The sequence below is a fragment of the Sceloporus occidentalis genome, unplaced genomic scaffold (genome assembly GCF_023333645.1).
Source record: "Sceloporus occidentalis isolate IW3139 unplaced genomic scaffold, rSceOcc1.0.p SCAF_2, whole genome shotgun sequence".
NCBI lineage: Eukaryota > Metazoa > Chordata > Lepidosauria > Squamata > Phrynosomatidae > Sceloporus > Sceloporus occidentalis.
This window is the reverse complement of record NW_028316982.1, coordinates 108,464,695-108,485,849: the sequence shown is the minus strand read 5'-3', so window position 1 is coordinate 108,485,849 and position 21,155 is coordinate 108,464,695. Positions and strand designations below refer to the sequence as shown.

Sequence of the window (21,155 nt, the reverse complement as noted above, 5' to 3'; positions counted from 1 at the left end):
AACACTGCCAGTTAAGCCTTGTTTATAACACTGCCCAAGCAGCTGTTTATAGCCTATGCTGTGCTTTGGCATCCAAAACACAAATGTAACATTCCTTGGAAGAAGATTTGGGAGTATGCCTATAGGAGGGCACACAATTCTTTTGACCATAAGGGGCCACATATGATACTGCTCATGGACATTATGTGCATTAGAGATCTGTGTGAGTGTGTACATGCACACATGCATACACCAGCAATCCTTTTTCCACACTGGGAGGGAATGGAGAGCCCACTCCCCCCTCTCTCTCTGACACACACACACCCCAGCAAGAAGAATGTGATCTGTATAAGATCCCTGAGGGAGGAAATAGAGATTTGGAGATTCTGTGTAAGTTATTTTTCCTTACTGCTAGCAACTGCAGGAGGAAACCAGTGTTTGTAAAACTGGTAGGAAACTAAGGGGGGAATTAACAGGGGAAGGAGAGGTATCAGCAAAATCCTGAACACATGCTTAAGGCCTTGTGCAGCCTTTAGACCATGGGTCATTCAAATCTAGGTTACATAATTGCATGCTTGCACCATATCACGTCTACCCACAGACTCTTTATGTTTAGACAAATTTACACCTGGCTATTCTCAACTGTAACAGAAATGAACCTCTTTCAGAAACCCAATTAAAAATGGAGTATTTTAATGAGGATTAACAGAAGCCCATCTGTAGCAAACAGACAGTGAGAGAATGTAGATGTGAGAGAGTAGGGAAGTTGTGGTCCCATGGACATTATTATGTCTGCAGCTGAACGCGAATCAAAGCCTTTTAGATGGCATCCCTTAGAGGAATGCCATCCTAATGTTTAGCATATTTTTTCTTGTTCATTTGCTAGTTGGATAGCTTCAGATGTAATGATTTCAGCTTTATAATGGTTTATTCATCCAGGAGTGAAATGCATGCCTGTTAGTGTCTAATGCTGTCCAGTAATTTGTGATGGTGCCCACAGCTACTTGAAATCTTTGGAACCATGGGTGACACTCTTAAAGCAGTGATAGAAATTATTCTCCTTTATAGGCTTACTACATCAGTCGTTGATATTTTGGGCAACATCTGACATATAACATGGCTTCTGCCCAGTGACTGATGGATGTGACCCTTTACCTGGGTTCTGTGCCACACTGAGTATGGCCATTTGAGGGGTAGGAGTACCTGGTGGATATTTAGCTTGCCTCAATCAAATCTTGGATTGTTACTCATTAAAAAGTAACATGTTGGCAGTGTTGCTTTTAAATTAATGAGATGTGTTACTTCAAGAGTGGCAGTGCAATAATACATTACAAATACATATGTTAATTAAAAATGAAAGAAATAAATTCAAATGTTTAATAAATATATTTTAGGAAATTGCCCCAAATTTTCCAAATGACCTTCCCATATCATTTCAGAAGTACTGAATAAATGTTATTTGGTACACTATTTTTTTAGAAACAATGTTAAAGTTAATTAAAGCATTATATGCTTATTGTCCCATCCCCAATAGTAGCAGGTACTGTCATACTTTCAATAATACATCCAAGCTATGATTGCAATTTCAAAATAACGTTGCACTTCATAAATTGTTGCTCATCAGTTAATTCTGTTAGTATCACCTTTGGCCTGGTTTTATGCATGCAAGCATACAAGTGTAGCACTCTGATTTGCAACTAAATGTGTGTACCACCGCCACTGTTTTTTGAGATGATATGCAAGATTTCTTGTGTGGTGGCTCTTCCACAGATATTGGGGGAAGTATTTATGAAGCTGCTGGTCAGTTCAATAGCACTCATGAGATACTGTGGCAATAATGCCATTCAAATACATGTAAAGAGCTTGTTTGTATAAAGAATGAACTTAAGTCTGTCTATCTGTTAATAATGGCTTGAATATGTAGAACAGCCATCACTCATCCTTACAAATGGAAGGCATAAATTTGATCATACTCTTCACTTTAGTGAATTAGGCTCCGATCCAGATATTATTGGACTAGAATTCCCAGCATCATTAATGTGCAATTCTGTGAGGGTTAATTTGGGAACCCAGCTGTTTTGTTGTTGTTGTTGTTTTGCAAAGTTTAGAGAGGCTGGAGCTCCAATTCCAGAGTGACAGGTATTGAGAGAGAATTAGTTAATGGGGAATGAACAAGTTGGAAAGAATATTGTATAGAGAAGGAGGGAAGGTGGGGCAAGAAGGTTAAATGGGGAAGGAGGGAAGTTAGAGTGAGAGAGCTAGGGTATAGCCACACTGCAGAATTAAAGCAGTTTGACACCACTGCAGTGAGTATCCTAAAGAGTTTGTAATTTGTAGTTTGGTGAGGTGTTCAGCCTAGTCTGTCAGAGAGCTCTGCTACCTCACAAAACTACAGTTCCAAAGACTCTATAGGTAGAGTCATCACAGTTAAAGTGGTGCTTTAGTTCTACAGTCTGACTACACCTGTAGATAGGGAATGAGGAAAGTTGAAGAGATAGAGGCTTAAGTTATGCAACGGTATGGATTATAATGATCAGGAAAAATAACAATGTACTCTGTAAACTTAATGTTTTTTGGTGATGTTTGAGGCCAGTCTAAGTTACCTTTCTTGTGTCAGTAAAATCTTTTTCTGTTTTGGTACCTCTTACCTGGATTGGAAGTGTTGTTTGGGATCTCTGCAGCTAGATCATAGTCACCTGATCCCAGGCCCCATTCACACTGGCCCAGTTAATGTGGGTGGAACTGGGTAGATCCAGATGCACCTCCCCTGAATCTCTCCATTAGCGAGTGCCCACTACGATTGAGGGGCATTTTAACCTGAATGCCTTATCGGGTTTAACTTGAGGGCGCCTGCTGTCAATCAAGCAATCGTCATAGGTGATGTTTGCAGGGGCATCGGAAGTGTGATTCCCCCCTCTTTTTTTTTAAAGAGCCAGGCACAAAATGCCCCAAAGTGCGCACGTCAAAATTTAAAACCTCTTTTTTCTATGTGTGTGTGTGGGGGGGGGGGCATTTGGGCCAGTGCAGGTTATGATCTGCCCCGGCCCCATTTTCAACCCCAAAATGCAAGTTAATGCATCCTGTATCCCCCACTCCTTGCCACCCCAGAATGCCTCTTAACATGTAATAATAATAATAATAATAAATTCCTCACCTCGGAAATGCCAGAAAAGGATGCGATTGCGTTGCATTCTTTTTTGCAATTAAAAGGCTGCCCCTGAATTCCTTAGAGACAGTAGCAAAAGTATGTATCATTTTTGCCAGTTGCCTAATTTACAAGAGGAACAAATGTAACATTCGAATTGTAGGATTGATTCGCAAAGGGAAAAAAGTGTAGCCCATTTGTAACATTTCCCCTTTGCTGGAAGCCAGCAAATAGAAGGGAAAGTGAACAAGCCATGTTCTATCCCTCTATATATCTGCCTCAGGGGAAAAAAACATGCACATATTTTGTCAAAAATAATTTTAAAAAATAAAAAAGGGGGATGGGAAGGTGCCTGATGGGAGCTCCATTCATGCCCTGCCTTTGACTTGACCTGAACTGACCCCTTTCGTCCTGCTACATTCTCTTCAGAGGAGCTTTGCCATTGCCTTCCACTGAGGCTAAGAGAGAGTGACCTGTCAGTTCCAACTGACCCATGGAATCAATTGGGAATAAAAGGGAAATGCAGCACAGGCATTCTGACTGTAGCACCCGCATATAACACCAATAATAATAATAATAATAATAATAATAATAATAATAATAATAATGGCTCTTAAGTTCCAGGAGAAAGAGGAAAGCAAGCACCCAAAAAATCATGCACATAAATTGTCAAAAGAGGCTGCTTCTGCTGCATCCATTTCCCTACATCCCCCAGCTTTGCCCCCACAGCCCTACTTCCCTGGGCAATCCTCCTCCTCCTCCTCCTCCTCCTCCTTCCTTCTGACCCTCACCTCCCTCTGCCCTGGCTCTTTCATCCTCCTCCTCCTGCTCCATTATAGGATGCCCTCCAGGCTCCCTTCTTCCCACGGCTCCTTCCTCCTCCTCCATCATCATCACTTTCTCCACTCCCCTCTGACAGCCCTTTGCAGCCCTCGTTACCCTGATTTCTCCTTTTATCCTCTTCATGCTTTGCATTCCCCTTTTTCCTTCGGCTCTTTCCTTCTCCCCCTCCCCTCCAATGAGGGGAGGGAATGCTCTGACCTCTGCTTGCCCTCTGACCTTAATCCCTCCCTGAATTTGCCCCAATCATGACTGAGGGCAAGTTCATATTTAGCGGAACCCGGGTCTTTTGAGAAAAGACGGTTTTTAGCCCGATTTTGGATACACCGGGGGTAAGGGGCATGGATTGTGACAGAATCGGGCCCAATATGAACTTCACATGGAAGAATCAATTTCAAAACTGGTGTAAAAGGTAATGTGAATCCCCCACAGTGAACCTACATAAACATACTTTACTTTTCAAACCAGTGGTCTGGGGATACCTTAAGACCTTGATTAGGATCTTGTGATTAAAATGGCTAAGGAAGGTGGCAAGTAAGCCAGGAATAGGTTTCTGAGGAACCACCCTAAAGAGGGGTATTGTGACAGTGCTTCAGTCCAAAGGTTGTTGGACTAGAGTTCTCAGGATCCCTAGCCAGCTTAGCTAATACAGTGGATCCTCCCTATACGCGGGTTTGCCATACGCGTATTTGAGCATACGCGCATGGCAAACCCGGAAGTTGTTCCTCTCCTCCCCTCCCCTCCCCCCTCCCACCTACCTACCTACCTACCTAAACTAACCTACCTTCCCTCCCTCCCTCCCTCCCTCCCTCCCTGTGTCGCCGCACCGCTGCTGTCGCCGCCGCCGCTGAAAGTGGCCCGGATGCAGCCTGGAGGTCTCTTGGCCTCCAGAAGCAGCACCCAGCCGTTTTGTGGCAGCGGAGGCCGAGGCTGTGAGGGAGAAGAGGCTTGGCCTCGTCCTCCTCGCGGCCTCGGTCTCCGCCACCGCAAAATGGCCGGCTGCTGCTCCTGGAGGCCAAGGGGCCTACAAGCTGCAGCCGGCTCTTGAAGAGAGGCGGCGACCAGGGAGGAGGAGGTCAGGCCCCGTTCTCCCTGGTCACCGCCATGGGGAAGAGCCGGCTGCAGCCTGGAGGACAAGGGGCCCTTGTCCTCCAAGCTGCAGCCGGCTCTTTAAGAGAGGTGGCGGCCAGGGAGGAGGAGGCCAGGTCCCGTTCTCCCTGGTCGCCGCCGCTCAGGAAGAGCCGGCTGCAGCCTGGAGGACAAGGGGCCCTTGTCCTCCAAGCTGCAGCCGGCTCTTCCTCAGCGGTGGCGACCAGGAGGACAAGGCCAGGCCCCTTTCTCCTGGTCTCCGCCGCCGAAGGAGAGCCGGCGGGGCCTGGAGGCCCCTTGTCCTCGAGGCTGCAGCCGGCTCTTCCTCAGCGGCGGCGACCAGGGAGAACGGGGCCTGGCCTCCTCCTCCCTGGTTGCTGCCTCTCTTAAAGAGCCGGCTGCAGCTTGGAGGACAAGGGCCCCTTGTCCTCCAGGCTGCAGCCGGCTCTTCCTGAGCGGCGGCGACCAGGGAGAACGGGGCCTGGCCTCCTCCTCCCTGGTCGCCGCCTCTCTTAAAGAGCCGGCTTCAGCTTGTAGGCCCCTTGGCCTCCAGGAGCAGCAGCCGGCCATTTTGCGGTGGCGGAGACCGAGGCCGCGAGGAGGACGAGGCCAAGCCTCTTCTCCCTCGCGGCCTCGGCCTCTGCCGCCACAAAACGGCTGGGTGCTGCTTCTGGAGGCCAAGAGACCTCCAGGCTGCATCCGGGCCACTTTCAGCGGCGGCGGCAACAGCAGCGGCGCGGCGACACAGGTAAGGAGGGAGGGAGGGAGGGAGGGAAGGTAGGATAGTTTAGGTAGGTAGGTAGGTAGGTGGGTGGGTGGGTGGGTGGGAGGGAGGGAGGGAGGGAGGGAGGGAGGTTAGGAAGGAGGGGAAAGAGGAAGGAGACTTTTCTGTCCAATGGCAGCGCACGTGCACGCGCGCCGCCATTGGACAGAATACTGCTTTGAGCATACGCGGATTTTGGTATACACGGGGGGGCGGGGGTCCGGAACGGATCCCCCGCGTATACCGAGGATCCACTGTAGTAAGAAATACTACAAGTTGCAAATCAGCAATACTTGGTGAGCTGCATGATTTCCATGTCTGTTTTACATGTTCACTGGGCAATATAATTGTTCTAGTCTGTATTCATGTCAAAATATGTGCCCACATGGATCCGCTAATGGCCCATCCACCATGTCATGCCAGTGGTGTCCATCTTCTTTGGAACTGTCACATGTTTAATGTAAAGCATTTTGTTAAATAATCGCATTGGACAGAGATCTTTATGCAGACTCCAGTTGGCATGGAAGGCAGCATTCATAGAGATGGTGACAGTTATGCTCCTTGGGCTCATATAAAGGGGGCATTCATCTGTGATGACTAACTCTTGAGACTGCTTAAAATGTTGGAAGTTGAAATATATACGTGCTTCCATCTCCAGTCCGTGGGCTGAAATACCACAGAAACCTGAGCGATTTTGCATTCTAACTTAATACCACTCAATTTCTTATTTCACATCTGGCTTTGGGAATTCTCAGCTATAGATACATGTCTTGGTAGAATTTCACTCGCTTGGAAATAGTCTTCCAGCTGCAATTTATTATCCCATGGCTGCTGAAACCCATACAAAGTAAAGTGTGCTGAGCCCTGGCTGACATTTCTCACTTTTTCCACATGGCATCCCACTCTGGAAATAGTGGCTTTAAGGAATTCTATTGATATAGGCAATAGAAATGAGCATCACCGTAGAGGTTTTTAGGAGTGTGTGTTTATTTTTCAAAGTTTCCTCTGTAAGGGACTAGCAAAGGATGCACCTGAAGTTTCTCTAACTTTAACCATAGACATATGTTCTTAGATCTACATTACTTTAAACTAGATTATTTCTTGCAGCTCTCTCCTGTATTCAGGTTACTAAGACATACTTTGTTTTGATTCAGAATCTGAGGCCCCCTTGACCATGACTGTGAGCATAATAACCAGCTGTATCAGTCAAGTTTATTGTTGTCCTGTTCCTGAGGATGTCTCCTGACTGGAACAATATGGGAATTCATGCAAAACTCAGCAAGGAACCGAGTGCATCCTTGCTGCAGTTTTGGATCAGTCACATCACATGCAGAAATGTAACAGAATTGCCCTTCCCGGCAGGAGGAAAGTTTAGAGCAGCGAATCATGCAGAGAAACAGCAATACACCTCCCTGGTGGGTGGATGATTTGGATTTAGAAGAGCCTGTATTAAGTTAACTTCTTGGAACAATCCTGCATTTCTCTTTTGCTGTGCTAATTGCTCCTTTAGCAATCTTGTTCTTGCAGTAAATAACCAGTTGTGATCCTGGAACATGTTTCAGGTGAATGTATGAAAAGTTCAATAAAAGGTATATTTTATATAGAATGAAGAATGTTTATACTGACACATAGCTACAGAATTTCCCCCCTAAAATAATATATTAAATTGCACTGTTAAGATAACTATCATCTCTCCTGCTGGCTCAGTGTACGTGTTTCATACTGTGTGAGTATAACACCAAGTTGGATTGTATTATGTTTTCAGTAGTGTGATCTGTGCAGCTTTCAGTATGAGACTCAGCTGAGATATATTTCTGCTTAACCGAGGCTAAGCAAAGATAAGCATCCCTTAATGAATTTGTGTGCTGCCAAATCAAGATAATGAACAATTTGTTACATTCATTGATTAATTTTAAAAAAATGAACAGAGCTTTAATTTTTTTGTGTGTTAGGAGATAAGGCATGGCTAATCCTGAATTAATCTTTAGAAATAAATGTGGAATCCCTGTGGTATCTGAACTAAGAAATCCTTCTCACTGATGAATTCTGGATCCTGATCATGTGCCATTCAACACAGTGTTGTTGAATTTCACATAACCTGCTTGTCTAAATCGACTTTAAACTTTAAAGGGCTCACCACTGGTTTAACTTGTAGTTGGTATGATATTTTAAATTACAGTAAGCATGTAAGCCTTTCTTGCTTTACAGAACTGCTTTCAGGGGAATAATATATGGTAATTCAATAATAGGGAGGCAGTGTGTTGTAGTGGTTTAGATGTTTAACTACGACTCTGGAGACCAGGGTTCGAATTCTTGGTCAGCTATGGAAACCAAGCTTAATCAACAAATCTTGGCAACAAAAACCTGTGATAGGTTTGTCTTAAGTTCCCCATAAGTCAGAAATGTCTAGAAGGCACACAGTAACAATAATTTAATAATGTTTTGAAGACAAATGATGCTGATTTATGTGGATCAGATCTAGAACTATACTCTGGCTGGCTGGGCAACATCTTGGGATTATTATGTACAATGTTTTGAATCCTTTGGAGAAAGGACAGGATCTACATGTAACAAATACATTTCAAAGGGGACTTTATAATTAATTTTTAATAAATTTGAGAGAAATCTGAGGGAAAATGTGGAGAGAAGGCCTTTGAAAGCACAAATGTAACTGGGAAGTTAATAGAGAAGAAGAAATTGGTTAAAATTTAACTTCTCCTTGACTTTTTATTAGATCACTGTTTTGGTAAAGTACATAACAAATTAGAAACTGATATACACTATGTAATAATTACCACTGAGGTTTCATTAAGCTTGTGTTCAGATAGCAAATGATGGCCTGTTACAGACTGCCAAAATAAAGCTGCTTCGAGTCTCTTTGGCGGTATGCTGTTTAAATGATGCATGGGTCCTAAGAGTCCGGAGGTCGCACCAAAGCCACACTCCATTCCTAAGCACTGGAGTGCAGCTTTGGTGCAGCTTCCGGATTGTTAGCACTCATACATCATTTAAATAGCATACCTCCAAAGAGACTCGAAGCAGCTTTATTTTGGCAGTCTGTAACAGGCCAATGTCTTGCAGAAAGGTTCAGAACAACCAGATATCAATCTTGCAGAGATTCAGAACCACTGCATAATTCTGTATCTGATAGTGGTAAAAGACAGAATATGTTTACATTGAGCATTTTTGTCCTTTTAACAGATTATGGAAGAAACTAACACCCAGATTGCTTGGCCATCTAAGCTGAAGATTGGGGCAAAATCAAAAAAAGGTAAATGTTTGTTTTGCTCTATAAAAATAAGGATACATTTTCATTACTGTCAAATGAAAAATCTCCAGCTGTAGCTAAAAGTAATCAAATATCTTGTAACTAAGGATTCTTTTGTCTTTTCTGGTTTGTTTTGGACTGTAACAGAATTTATAGCAGGGGTGGGCAAGTGTGGAAGACTAGGGGGCCATATTAGCCTTCCAGGAGACCTAGGAGGGCTGCACCTGCTCTGGCAAAAAAATGTTTATTATTTGGCCCCCAAACACCATTGGTGGGAGATTTGGGGTGTTTTGGTGTCTTCCTGAGTCCCTGGAGGGCATTTTGGGAGTTTTGAGGCAAATGTGGGTTTTGTTTTGTTTTAATGATTTGACTCCTGGAGATCAAGGAGGACTCATATTTTTGGAAATCCCCTCTATGCCCCTTAGAGATCATTGTTTGGGCATTAGGGAGCAAAAAACAATACTCCAAAATTTTTTGCTTGCAACCTCCCCCCCCCCCAAAACCCCCTTTGACTCCTGGGAGGCTCTGGTGGCCAAAAAATGGCCCTAGAGAAGGGAGCGCATGCAGGTTGCAGACCACACTTTACCCGCACTCGATTTATAGACTGTGCACATTCAGAGTTATTGGATATATATGTAGCCTGTTTGTAGACGAGTTTGTGTATAAACGTATTATGCACTTGTGTTATCAGTTTATGAAACCTGGTTACTAATTTTCTCAACTGGTAATGTTTTTTTAAAAAAAGGATTGACAGAGTTAAACACATTTGCCTAAATCCATTTGCTAATCCTCGATATAGTAGACCCATTAAATCACCAGAATTTACACAAGTGATGGAAGAAGAAATTGGTTAAAATATAACTTCTCCTTGACTTTATATTGGATACATATTTAAGTAAACAGCACGAAATAAATGTGCCTGTTCTAGTTGAGTCTTACATTTAGGCCGTTATGCATGCTGAATTTAAAGAGTTTGCCCTTCTGGTAATACAGCAAAGTTAACATCCTATGGTCTTAATATTGCAATCAAACATTATAATCATCCATTTTGTTTAGATGACACAACCCAACAAAGCTCTTAATGATACAAAGCAGGATTTGTGGATTATGTTTAAAGAGAAATATGGTACTGCTGCTGATGCTTACTGAATCAAATTCATGTTATAAGGAATTTTGTAGCCATATTTGGACAGTGTTTTTCAAGGACATGAAATCAGCCTACTAAATTCAGATGTATAATTCTGTGGCTTGAGTGGTTTTTTCAGTATCAAGTTGTATGGTTTTGAATGAAATACTGTATAAACCAATTCTATAGCTTCTGGAAATGTATCATATCGACAGAACATATGGTTCTCCTTCCCTATTAGAGATCCCTTCACATGACTTTACATAAAGGAAGGTGAAAGAAAATAAAAGACTATTCCAGTTTATGTTCTTCATCTTCAGACACAGATTTTTTTCATTACAGTCCGCCCTTCTTATACACGGATTTTTTATACACTGATTCAAGCATACACGGTTTGAAAATGTTCCAAAAAAGTATAAATTTACCTTGATTTTCCATTTTTTATAAGGGACACCATTTTGCTATGTCATTATATTTAATGGGACTTGAGCATACACGGATTTTGTTATACACGGGGGATCTTGGAACCAAACCCCAGCGTATAACAAGGGTCCACTGTAATGTTTTCAGTAAATATCACGTTAGAAATGAATGAGCATATAGTTCCATGTATTTATGCAGTAGATGTGCCATCAGTTGCAGTGTATGTGTTGCGTGCCTTCAAGTCGTTTCTGACTTATGGTGACCCTAAGGCACTTTCTGTTTCAAAACAGGTCTTACATTTGAGGCCTAAATTGGCCCAGAGTGGACTCATAATGTGATAGAAATCCTCCCTCCTCTTTAGAGGGTGCTTGAGGTTAAAAAAGAAATTGGAAATTTTTATAAAAGATTTGACCCAGGGGGAAAAAGGAATAATATTACAAATTACTTCCTTAATGGCAGCTCTCAAAATGGATAATAACATAGGGGGAAAGTCTAGTTCATCATTCGAAAAAATGATTGCCATATGTAGAGACTTACACTTGGACTTTATAATGTATAAAGATGGGACCATTTGGGCCACTTGGCATGTGTTCCAAAACATCAGTGGCACAATTTAAAAGGCTCTGATCCCTGCTCAGGCATGGAAACATTCAAGTCACACTCTCTCAGCCTCAGAGGGAGGCAAAGGCAAACCCCCTCTGAACAAATCTTGCCAAGACAACCCTGGGATAGAGTCACCATAAATCAGAAATGACCTAGAGACACAACAACAACACTAACACCCATCCATCAGATCTCATACTGTGAGGGCACCTGGATCAAGGCTTCAGATGTTGACCAGGTGTATCAGTGTGTGTATGCTAGTGATTTAAGACTTAAAAAGTGAGCTTAAATTGAATCCCACATTTAAAACATCACCAGTACACATTGTGAGGACTGGGACTATGTGCATTTTAGACCAGTTGGTGATTTGACATAGCTCCAAAAATCCTCATTGTTAAAATAGTCTAATGTAGAAGTTACCTGTGCATGATTGACTAGATCCTTCCCCCCTTAATCATTTTGCACTCGATTTTTATATCTTGGGAAGAAGGTATTGGCAACTAGTTAAATTTGGAAGTGAATGGACATTTTTGTAATCATTTTAATATCTGTAATGTGTTATAAATTATTGGACCTAATTGCAATTTTTATAGCAACCATATGTGTATGCCTAACTGAAGTGAATGAAATTTATCAGCGGGGAGGCTAAAGTTGTGGCATAGTAGATATGTTCACATGATTATAATTGATGTATTAAATATGTGAAATAACTTTACAGTCAGGAATTTCTCACAGAAAATGTAAAAAAGCAAAGCAGTCCTTTTTCCCCTAATTATGTTGTTATAATTCATTTGTTACCTATCAGGGTATGGCAGACCTTTTGACTCAGTTACTTCCTAGCTTTCCAAATGCTGCATGTGCACATGGATTTTATTTGTGTACAACTATTCTCTCAATCTATGTGCACCATCGTCGTAAAGCACTGGGGCTGCATGAACCCCACAGGCTTCCTTGGAGGACCACATTCCCACTATACCTGCTCCTACTAAAATAAAGAAACAAATAACCACAACCCCCATGGGGGACATGGGAACATTCCCAGCATGTCTTTAGCCTTTCCTGGCCCCTTAGAGTGCTTTTTTAGACTTTTGAAACAACACATTTGAAAATTGTTGCAAAAATTTGTTTTGACACGAGGGGTCTGGTGGGGGGGGGGCAAGCATGATGAAAATGGCCTCCACACCTCCTATATGTTATTTTGAGCTATTGTGATGCAAAACACTTTTTATTTCCCCTCCCAAAAATTGGTCTCCTGGGAGCAACATACATAGCCCCCATGCAGCCCACAGGCCATAACTTCCCCATCCTTGTTGCAAAGAGATGCTCTTGGTTTTTTGACTAATTTCTTGTTTTCTGTCTGAAAAACTGGCACAACAACAGGTGCCTATAATAGGTTGGCAGATAAGATCTAAAATGAACAATTTTAGTGGGGAGGGCAATAATAGGTTGGTTCGTCATAAAATATTATGTGTGGCTAATCTTTACTTTTAAATATGGACCCTTCTTCTGCATCTTGGTTTCTAAGAGCCAAAAATTGTTGTTCACCTTGGGGACAAGCTTTCACAAAACTCCATTATGTAAAATAAAACCTTCCAAAGAATTTGGCATCTCAAACACATTTCAGATTTTTTAAAGAAAACGGCTGGATGAACTTATGCAAAAAAGAAAAGGGGTTTTTTTTACATAACACTGAACCACACTGTAAATATGTGAAAGCATGATGATGTTGTAACTTACCGTAGTCTTTGCAGCAGTTTTATTTATTTTAAAAAATATGTGGAAACAGAACAAAAACAGTGAGTCATGCTGTTATGAAAAGTAGTTTCATGTAAAAATGTGTTATTGAATGTGGATAGAAATCGGGGGTGTAATACTTTTATATCAGAGGGCAACATGGATCATCCCTCACCACACCAAGCCATGCCTCCAACGTAGTTTTTACATTGTCAGATCCAGTCAGATAATAATTTCCTTTATGGAAAACAGATCAGCTTTGTTAAGAAGACTTATTTATTTCCACATCTTTGCAGTCAACTTCCCCCACCTTTTTTTTCTCTCCCCCTTTTCTTTTCTTTCTTCAGATATTTACAGATTAAACAGATTCACATCCTTTTCGGGTTTAGTTCTAGGTTCTTGGCACTGAAAAATCTCTCTGGGGGAAAATATATGGGACAGGGTAGATGGGCATTTTAGAAGTAGCTCTTTCTGCCCTTGAAAGGGTCATGAAATCTGGCCACCCCCCCTCCTCCGCTTTCTGTCTAAATCACCTATGATGAAAATCCACAAGTGCTTCTCACCTGCCCAAATTTAATCTCACAGGTTTAGGAATAGTGTAGAAATAGCTTGTATAAGCTAAGGCTAAACATTTAAGCATGTCAAGGAAAAAAATACTGGTTTAGTTGTGAGGTTCCCCCCTCCTCTTCCTTACAATAAATATCCTTCGAGCCACAAATTAATCATTTCTGTCTCCTTTGAGTCTGAAATATGACTTTGAATTTCAACTATTCATTTATTTTGGCTTTGACTTCATCTATTGTTTCCTGTGTTATATTAAGCACTTATTAAAGTCCAACATCATGCTCTACAAATGGTTTCATATTTCACTGTTGGCTGCTGAAGAGGTAGTTGTGGATGCTCTTCTTCACTTCACTGTTGATGAATTGGACTAGTTTATTACCTGACTGAAATTTAAATCTATCTGATGTCTGGCCAATGGCCTAAAGTTAATGGGCCATTTTAAAATCATTGTTATTATTATGTTTTATTTATATAGCGCTGTAGACTTGCACAGTGTTGTACATACAAACAATAAAATAGATACGAGTAAACCTGCCCATGGCGTACAGTCTAAGAAATAGTAGCATAATACATATAAATAATACATAACAATACAGGAAAGGGTTCAATAAAACAGCAACAAATTAAAAACGTCAAATAGCAAATAATTGTCACACAATGCCTGGGAATGCTTCTCTGAACAGGATGGCCTTCAACTCAGTTTTGAAACTGGTTAAAGAAGTGATGAGCCATGTTTGTGGGGGAAGGAGGTTCCAGGAGTGAAGGGCAGCAAGTGAAAAGGGATGAATCCGGGATGAGACAGTGAAAATCCTAGGTTGAGACACCAGACCTTGACTACTAGAACAGAGGGCCCAAGCAGGAAGGTGAGGAGAAAGAAGGGTAGATAAATAAGGAGGGGCCAGCCCATGTCGGGCTTTAAAAGTCAACAGCAGGAGCTTATACTGAGTATGGAAATGGAGGGGGGCAGTGAAGGGATGACAACAAAGGAGAGATATGGTTGGAGCGGTGGGTGGATGTAATAATGCATGCAGCTGAATGCTGGACAGAAATTAAAGGATGGAGGTGAGAAAGAGGAAGCCCAGCCAGAAGGATGTTACAGAAATTACATAACTCTGTAAGCAAACATGTTACATATACTGTATAAATGATACTCATCTCTTCTCTGGCCCACCTCATTGCTATAGTCCTTAATGACAAACGGGAAGACAGTCTTGCTACCAATGATAATCTCAATTGTCAAGCTTTTGAGCAATGTACCTTCAGTTCAACTTGTTGTTGTTAACTGCTCTTGAATCAATCTGATGATCCTGTGAGTGAGACATCTCCAAGACTCGCTGTCCTCAACCTCTCTGCCCAGGTACTGCAGTTTCAGGCCCATAGTCTCCCTGACCGAGCCCATCTGGCATATGGTCTTCCTCTGTACTTTTCTTTGCATCATATTCTTTTCTAATGATTCATGCCTTCTCATGATTTGACCACAGTACGTCAGCCTCAGTCAGGTAACCTTGGCTTCTAGGGAGAGTTTGGACTTGATCTGTTCTAGAAGACATTTATTTGTCGTCTTGGATGTCCATGGGATCCTCAGCAGTCTTCTCCAACACCACATTTCAAATGGGTTGATTTCCTTTCTATTGGGTTTTTCACTGTCCAACTTGCACATCCATACATAGTGATTGGGATTACTATGGCTTGGATGATCCTCACTTTAATGTTTAGAGTTGTATTTTGGCTCTTTAGGATCTTGTTCAATTCTTTCATAGCTGCTGTTCCTAATCCTAGTCATCTTCTAATTTCTTGACTGCATTCTCTGTTCTGATCAATTTTTGATCCCAGGTATGGGGGACTCTCTGACTAATTCAGTTTTCTCGCTGTCTAGGATGAATTCTTGTTGATCTTCCATGGTCATTGTTTTTGTTTTCTTAATGTTCAGCATTAAGTTGATCTGGGCACTTTATTCTTTAACCTTCTTCATTAATTTTTCCAGGTCCTTGTTGTTTTCTATTAGTAATATTGTGTCATGTGCACGTCTTAGGTTGCTTTTCTACTTTGTCATTGATACGGTCAGCTGACTAATCAATAAAATTTGTAGTCTCAGTTTGCTATGTTCTTTCCTCTGATCTTCAGTCCCCTTGTCTCTGAGTCTAGGCCTGCTTTTTGTACTATATTTTCTACAAACAGATTGAATAAATGGGGTAATAGGATGCAGCTTTGCCTGGTTCCTTTGCTGATTTGGGAACCATCCTGTTTCTGCATATTCAGTTCTGATGGCAGCCTCTGTCCTGAGTACAAGTTACACATTACAACTATCAAATGTAGTGGCACTCACATTTCTTTGAGAGCATCACATAGCTTTCTGTAATCTATGCAGTCAAAAAGTTTGCTCTAGTTCATAAAGCACATGCAGATTTTCTTCTGGAGTTCCCTGACGTGCTCCATTATCCATTGTATATTTGTTGTGTGATCTCTAGTACCTCTTCCTTTTCTGAGACCAACTTGTACCTCTGGAATTTCTCTCTTCATGTATGGCAGGAGTCGTCGATGCAAAATTTAGAGCATGATTTTACTTGCATGGGAAATAGTGCAACGATTCTGTAGTTATTGCAATCTTTTGTGTCTCATTTTTGTATGGAAGGGAATGTCTTCCAGTGTGTTTTCCATATTTGTTGGCATATTTTAATTAGAACTGTATTTTAGTTAGAACTAACTCTGTGGATTCTAGCAGTTTATCGCTATGTCACCTTTTTCTGGTAATTTATTCTTAGCAATTGCTTTGAGTGTGGTTTTGTGTGTGTGTGCAGGAAATAGCATATCCTTCATAACACACACACACACACACACACCCCACTTGCAAATTTGTTGCAGAGTAATTCTCAAAAAGCAAATAGTCTTTGAAAACTGTGATGATTTTGAAAACTCCAAGCAGGCAGAAGATTGCTAAAATTTCTTGATTTCATTCAAGAACAGTGTCAGTAAAGAATTTCTTTCCTGCTGTTTATATAGCATGAGCAGACATGGTTAAATCCAATTTTAGCCACATCTAGAGTGGATTGATTGAAATAAATGGAGCTTGCTAGTCATGAAGTGTCAGTGGTTTCAGTGGATCTGCTACAGTTAGGATTAGCTATAGATTTAGCCATTACCTGTGTGATGGAAGAAGTCCATACGGCAAATACCTGTCAAGAGATATTGTGTACCTGTTGCCTAATGGAAATCTTGGATAGAAATTGCTATGGAACATACCTAACACACATACGCCCTTGCAAACATATGTGCCACATGTACATGTGCCCTGGAAAAATTGGTACTGCTTGTGCGAACTGGGTACAGTGACCCTCTGTGAAACATACTTGCTTTCTTTTGTTTAGTATATTTTTAGGTTATATTTCAGTATAAAACCTCCCAGGTTGGCTCAGTTTAAAATAGTAAAAATAGCAAATACAATAACAATGTAATATTAAAAGCGGCAGAAGCAACAGAATGTAACAATTCAGTGAAATCCATGAAGAAGTTTTAAAAAGCGATAAAACTAGTAAAAATCTGGACAAATGTTAAGTGCTTGCCTGATGGTCACATTTGGTATTAGGTAATGTTCTCTAGCAAAACCACGCGGTAAAGTGGAAGACAGTAGGAAAAGAGGGAAGCCACACTCCAAATAGATTATGTAGCTGAATCAAGACCCTGAACTTGCAAGATCTGAGTAGGGCAGTTGATAACCAGGGGTCTTGGAGGTCTCTCATTCATAGGTTTGGTGTAAGTCAGAGTTGACATGATGGCAAATAGCAACAACAATGTAGAAGACTGTTCTACATGCAGGATAACACAGCTGAAGAAGATTTATCTCCAGTCATTACTTGAGACTATTGGGGGGGGGGGGGGGGGGACAGCATTTGTTTAGCAGCATGCTTTAGAAGGCATGTTTTCCACTACCTAATTCGCATGTCTTTTGAGAGAGCAGGAAGGACTTTCTAGCAACAAAACATAGTTTGAATTGTGGGAGCTGCAGTCCAAAAAATAATCCAAGCTGCAGAGATAAATGTCACTTAAGATTACTAGACATCTTGACATTGTCACGTAATGAGCGCACGGCAATGTACCGATTTTGAGATAGAATTCCAAGCTTATGGTGGGACCTTTTTTGTTCGCCACATGAAATGGAAGCTTGTAGTAAGATAACATCGCATGACCTCAATAAGTAAGTTTTGAATTGCCATGCATCTGAGATGATCTCATTATTCTGTGTTTATGAATGTTTCTTATCCCCCCTTTGTTTCAGGCTGTATACTTTCCAAGTCCCTTTAAAAGGAAAAGGCATTGCTTACCGCTCTAACCAGAAATGAAATAAAACAAGGAGACGGCAGCTGTGAAAACAGCCTAAATTGCGTGGTTGCTGTCTTATCTCTTCATGCTTGTACTGAATGCTTACCGTGTGTCTCCTTGTTTCCATAGCTACCTGCTAAGCAGTTGTGTCCTCTTGTTTGGTATGCTCTAGTGTCCGTCAGTCATTGCCACCATTGGAAGGAGAAATCAAGATCACTTGCTTTGTTGAGGCCTGTCTTATTTGTCAGTAGCATTTTATGTAAAGTACTTTTTGGAGGGTTTGGTTCCCAAGATATAAAGTGTAGGTCTGGTGTTGGGTTTTTTCCTTTTTCTTTCATAGTTCACTAAGGCGTGTATGTGTAAATCTTGGCATTTTAATGTTTCCTCAGTGGTCCCCATGACGACTGAACTGCTCATAGATATTCTGTCAAGTTTTGCTGTGGGATCAAGTAGCATTCCTTCATGGTTCCCTTCTGGACTTCCATTTGCCCAAAGAAGCAACAGGGAGGGGGAAGTGAAAGAAATGTGTTCCAGTTGACAGAAACCACCAAGAGAGCCAGGAAAGGCTTGAAAGGTGTGAAGCATTGTGGCTCGGCATGGGAAGCCCCCTTAGACGAATATATTTAAAGGCACTTTTAAAATGAATTTAGTATCTGCCCTACAGCTGAGTGTGATCGTATGTCAGTGTTGTTTTGGATTTAGGTCTTCAAGATTGCTGTTTTGTACACTGTTGTCAGAGTTCAAACTATTTTTGATGTATGCATACAGTGCTCACAAACACCATTGCATTTTTGTGTTAAATACCCAAATGCAACATGGAAGACTCCCAGCAGACTGCCAAACCCAACTTCTACTGTAAATGCTTCCTAAATTGCCTCGTTTTAATATTGCTTTCTAAATTTCAGCAGAAAGGGGTACATAATAAACGAGCCTTTAATTATGAGAATTTGCAACCCCCCCCCCCCCCCCCAGGCCTTGTTTTAAACAAATGCAAACATTTTAATTAAAAATCCTTATAGTTCTATTATGCCTGTCTGGCTGAATGCCTATAGGATGAGCTACCCTGGTGAAGAGAGCCAAAAAGTGGAACTAAATCCATAGTCCCAAGCAAGATGATCACAAGCAGATGTCTCGTTGTTTGAGAATGAGTCATTATTTTTTCTATAAACAGGATTCACCAGATCTGACATAACCTGCCTTTCTTTTCTTTTTGCATATTGGTTAAGTGTGACTTGGCCAGTAAGAAAAGTTACTGGAGCATAACAGTTTGTACCCAGCCTTAGGTAGTGGGGGTGAAAATTAGGCCTAGCCCATGAGTAGCTGCACTAGTATGTGGAAGGGAAAATATTGATAGGGCATGTAGACAAAGCATGGCATTTTGTGGACGTGGGGGAAAAATAATGAAAAGGAGCAAGACCTATTTGGAGAAGACCATGAAAAGCAAGGTATGTCATAGAAACAAACTTTGGAGGAGAATTTAGAAGCATTGCATGTTGGAATATGAATTCCCAGCCAATATGACAATACTGTAGCAATGTTGGATGAGGAATTCTAGGAGCTGTAGTAATCTTTTACTGTTCAGTAACCCAGTACGCCATCAAGGTAGGATTGGGAAAATCTGCCAGTTTAAATTTCAAAAAAATTAAACTTAAAGTTCTTTATGTCCCATATACAAATAACATTCTGAATTTACTGAAAACTATACAAATATCTGAAAATTATCTGAAAGAAAATTCTTACCCATTTAAATGGATTAGGTAGGCATTGAAAACAGCATACTGGAAATGCACCCGCTTCTGCTTCATTGCTGTACCTCAGCAGCGCACTTCTGCATCTTATTGCTGCAGCTGCATTTTTCTCTTTTCACCGCTAGCATGGTTGAATACACAGGTATTTGAAATCAACATCTGTAGAGTTAAGGAGTCAGAGGTGTGGGCCTCTGTGTGTCACTCTTTGCAGGTTTAGTTTCTCTCACAATGGGATTTTGTTGATCTAAAATTATTATCTTCCATAATATGAAGACGTTTGTGAAGTTCAGTAAATTTTTACCACAAATGAGCAGGAATAGCAATGTAATCTATCCATCCCTACATCACGCATGCTCCTCTGACACAATTGGGAATGCCTCTTAAAGTTATCCTTGTTATCCACTCTTTGAGATTTCTTCACATTGTCCAGCAGTCTTGTCTCAAGACTGTTGCAAGCTGAGATAATTATTTATTGGCATTCTTTGGAGGAATAAAGGAAGAAAAGTGAAGGAGAACAGTTGTCTACGTCTGGTTGGAAGTAGGTCTCATTGAGAATTCGTCAGGGCTTACTTCCAGGAATGCATACATAGGATTGCATCCTCAGCCTGTTATTACAATGCTAAACGTTTTCTGTGGCTACTCCAGGGTCCCTAAATCCTATCAGATTTCCTAGGGATAGACGTATCATCCGGTACAATTCTTTGAGTATTTGTAGAAAACAGTAATCCATGTTTGGCAACACCACCTGTAGTATATCACCTGTAGATTACTGTTAATTGTGAAAACACACACACACAACAACAACAACAACAACAACAATAATAATCTACGCTGTCAAATTTTGTATTCCCCAAAGATTTCAGAGAGATATTTTAATACAGTAAATTTGCTAGTTAGGTTGGGACATCTAAAGGCCAACTGTTTTTCATAGTGAATTCTTTATTTTCCCCACTCGCAAAGCCACATACTTTAGACAACTATTTTAAATTGCCTCTATATCTCAAAATTCAATTGATTCAATCTGCCTTCAGTAATCACAATTTAACACAGCATAGCAGGAAAGGCTTCACCGGCATTTGGACACAGTGTAGGGATTAATCAGAACACACTCCCAAATGAGTCTCATTGTTGGAACAGTTGTTGCCAGTTCTGTTTCAATTAATTAATGTTGATTAGTCAGCACTTCATTTGAGTCTTTAATAGCTCCTAGAAGTGCTGTACTCATATCAATAGTGTGGAGTCTCTGGTGGGAATTTCTTGCAGCAACATATGTGCACAAGAGAGCTCCAAACTGTGATTTTATATTCATAAGAGGTTGCTGCCAAAATATTACATGTGCACTAGAAGCATATACGTATACATTTACTCATCCCTCTCCTTTCTCTGTGTATTATGAAAAATAAGATCCCAACAAAGCCATGCAGCTCTGATTTCTCAGGTGTCTGCTTACCTTAGCTTCTCATCCACCCTTTTTTCAACTTGCTTCTAATTACTAGGGAAAGTTAGCTATAAGAGAATCTTTGAAATTCTTATAGGAAGCTTATGGATTTCCCTCC

General features: G+C 41.2%; 1 protein-coding gene across 1 annotated transcript in view; it reads left to right on the top strand.

Annotated features, from left to right (window-relative positions):
- The window catches only part of LOC149318850 (protein bicaudal C homolog 1-like), a 145,265-nt gene that overhangs the window by 58,431 nt on the left and 65,679 nt on the right, over window positions 1-21,155 (top strand). Inside the window, exon 3 of the mRNA XM_089510569.1 lies at window positions 9,018-9,087. Within this exon, the coding sequence (XP_089366695.1) occupies window positions 9,018-9,087 (70 nt within the window). The remainder of the gene's footprint in view (window positions 1-9,017; window positions 9,088-21,155) is intronic.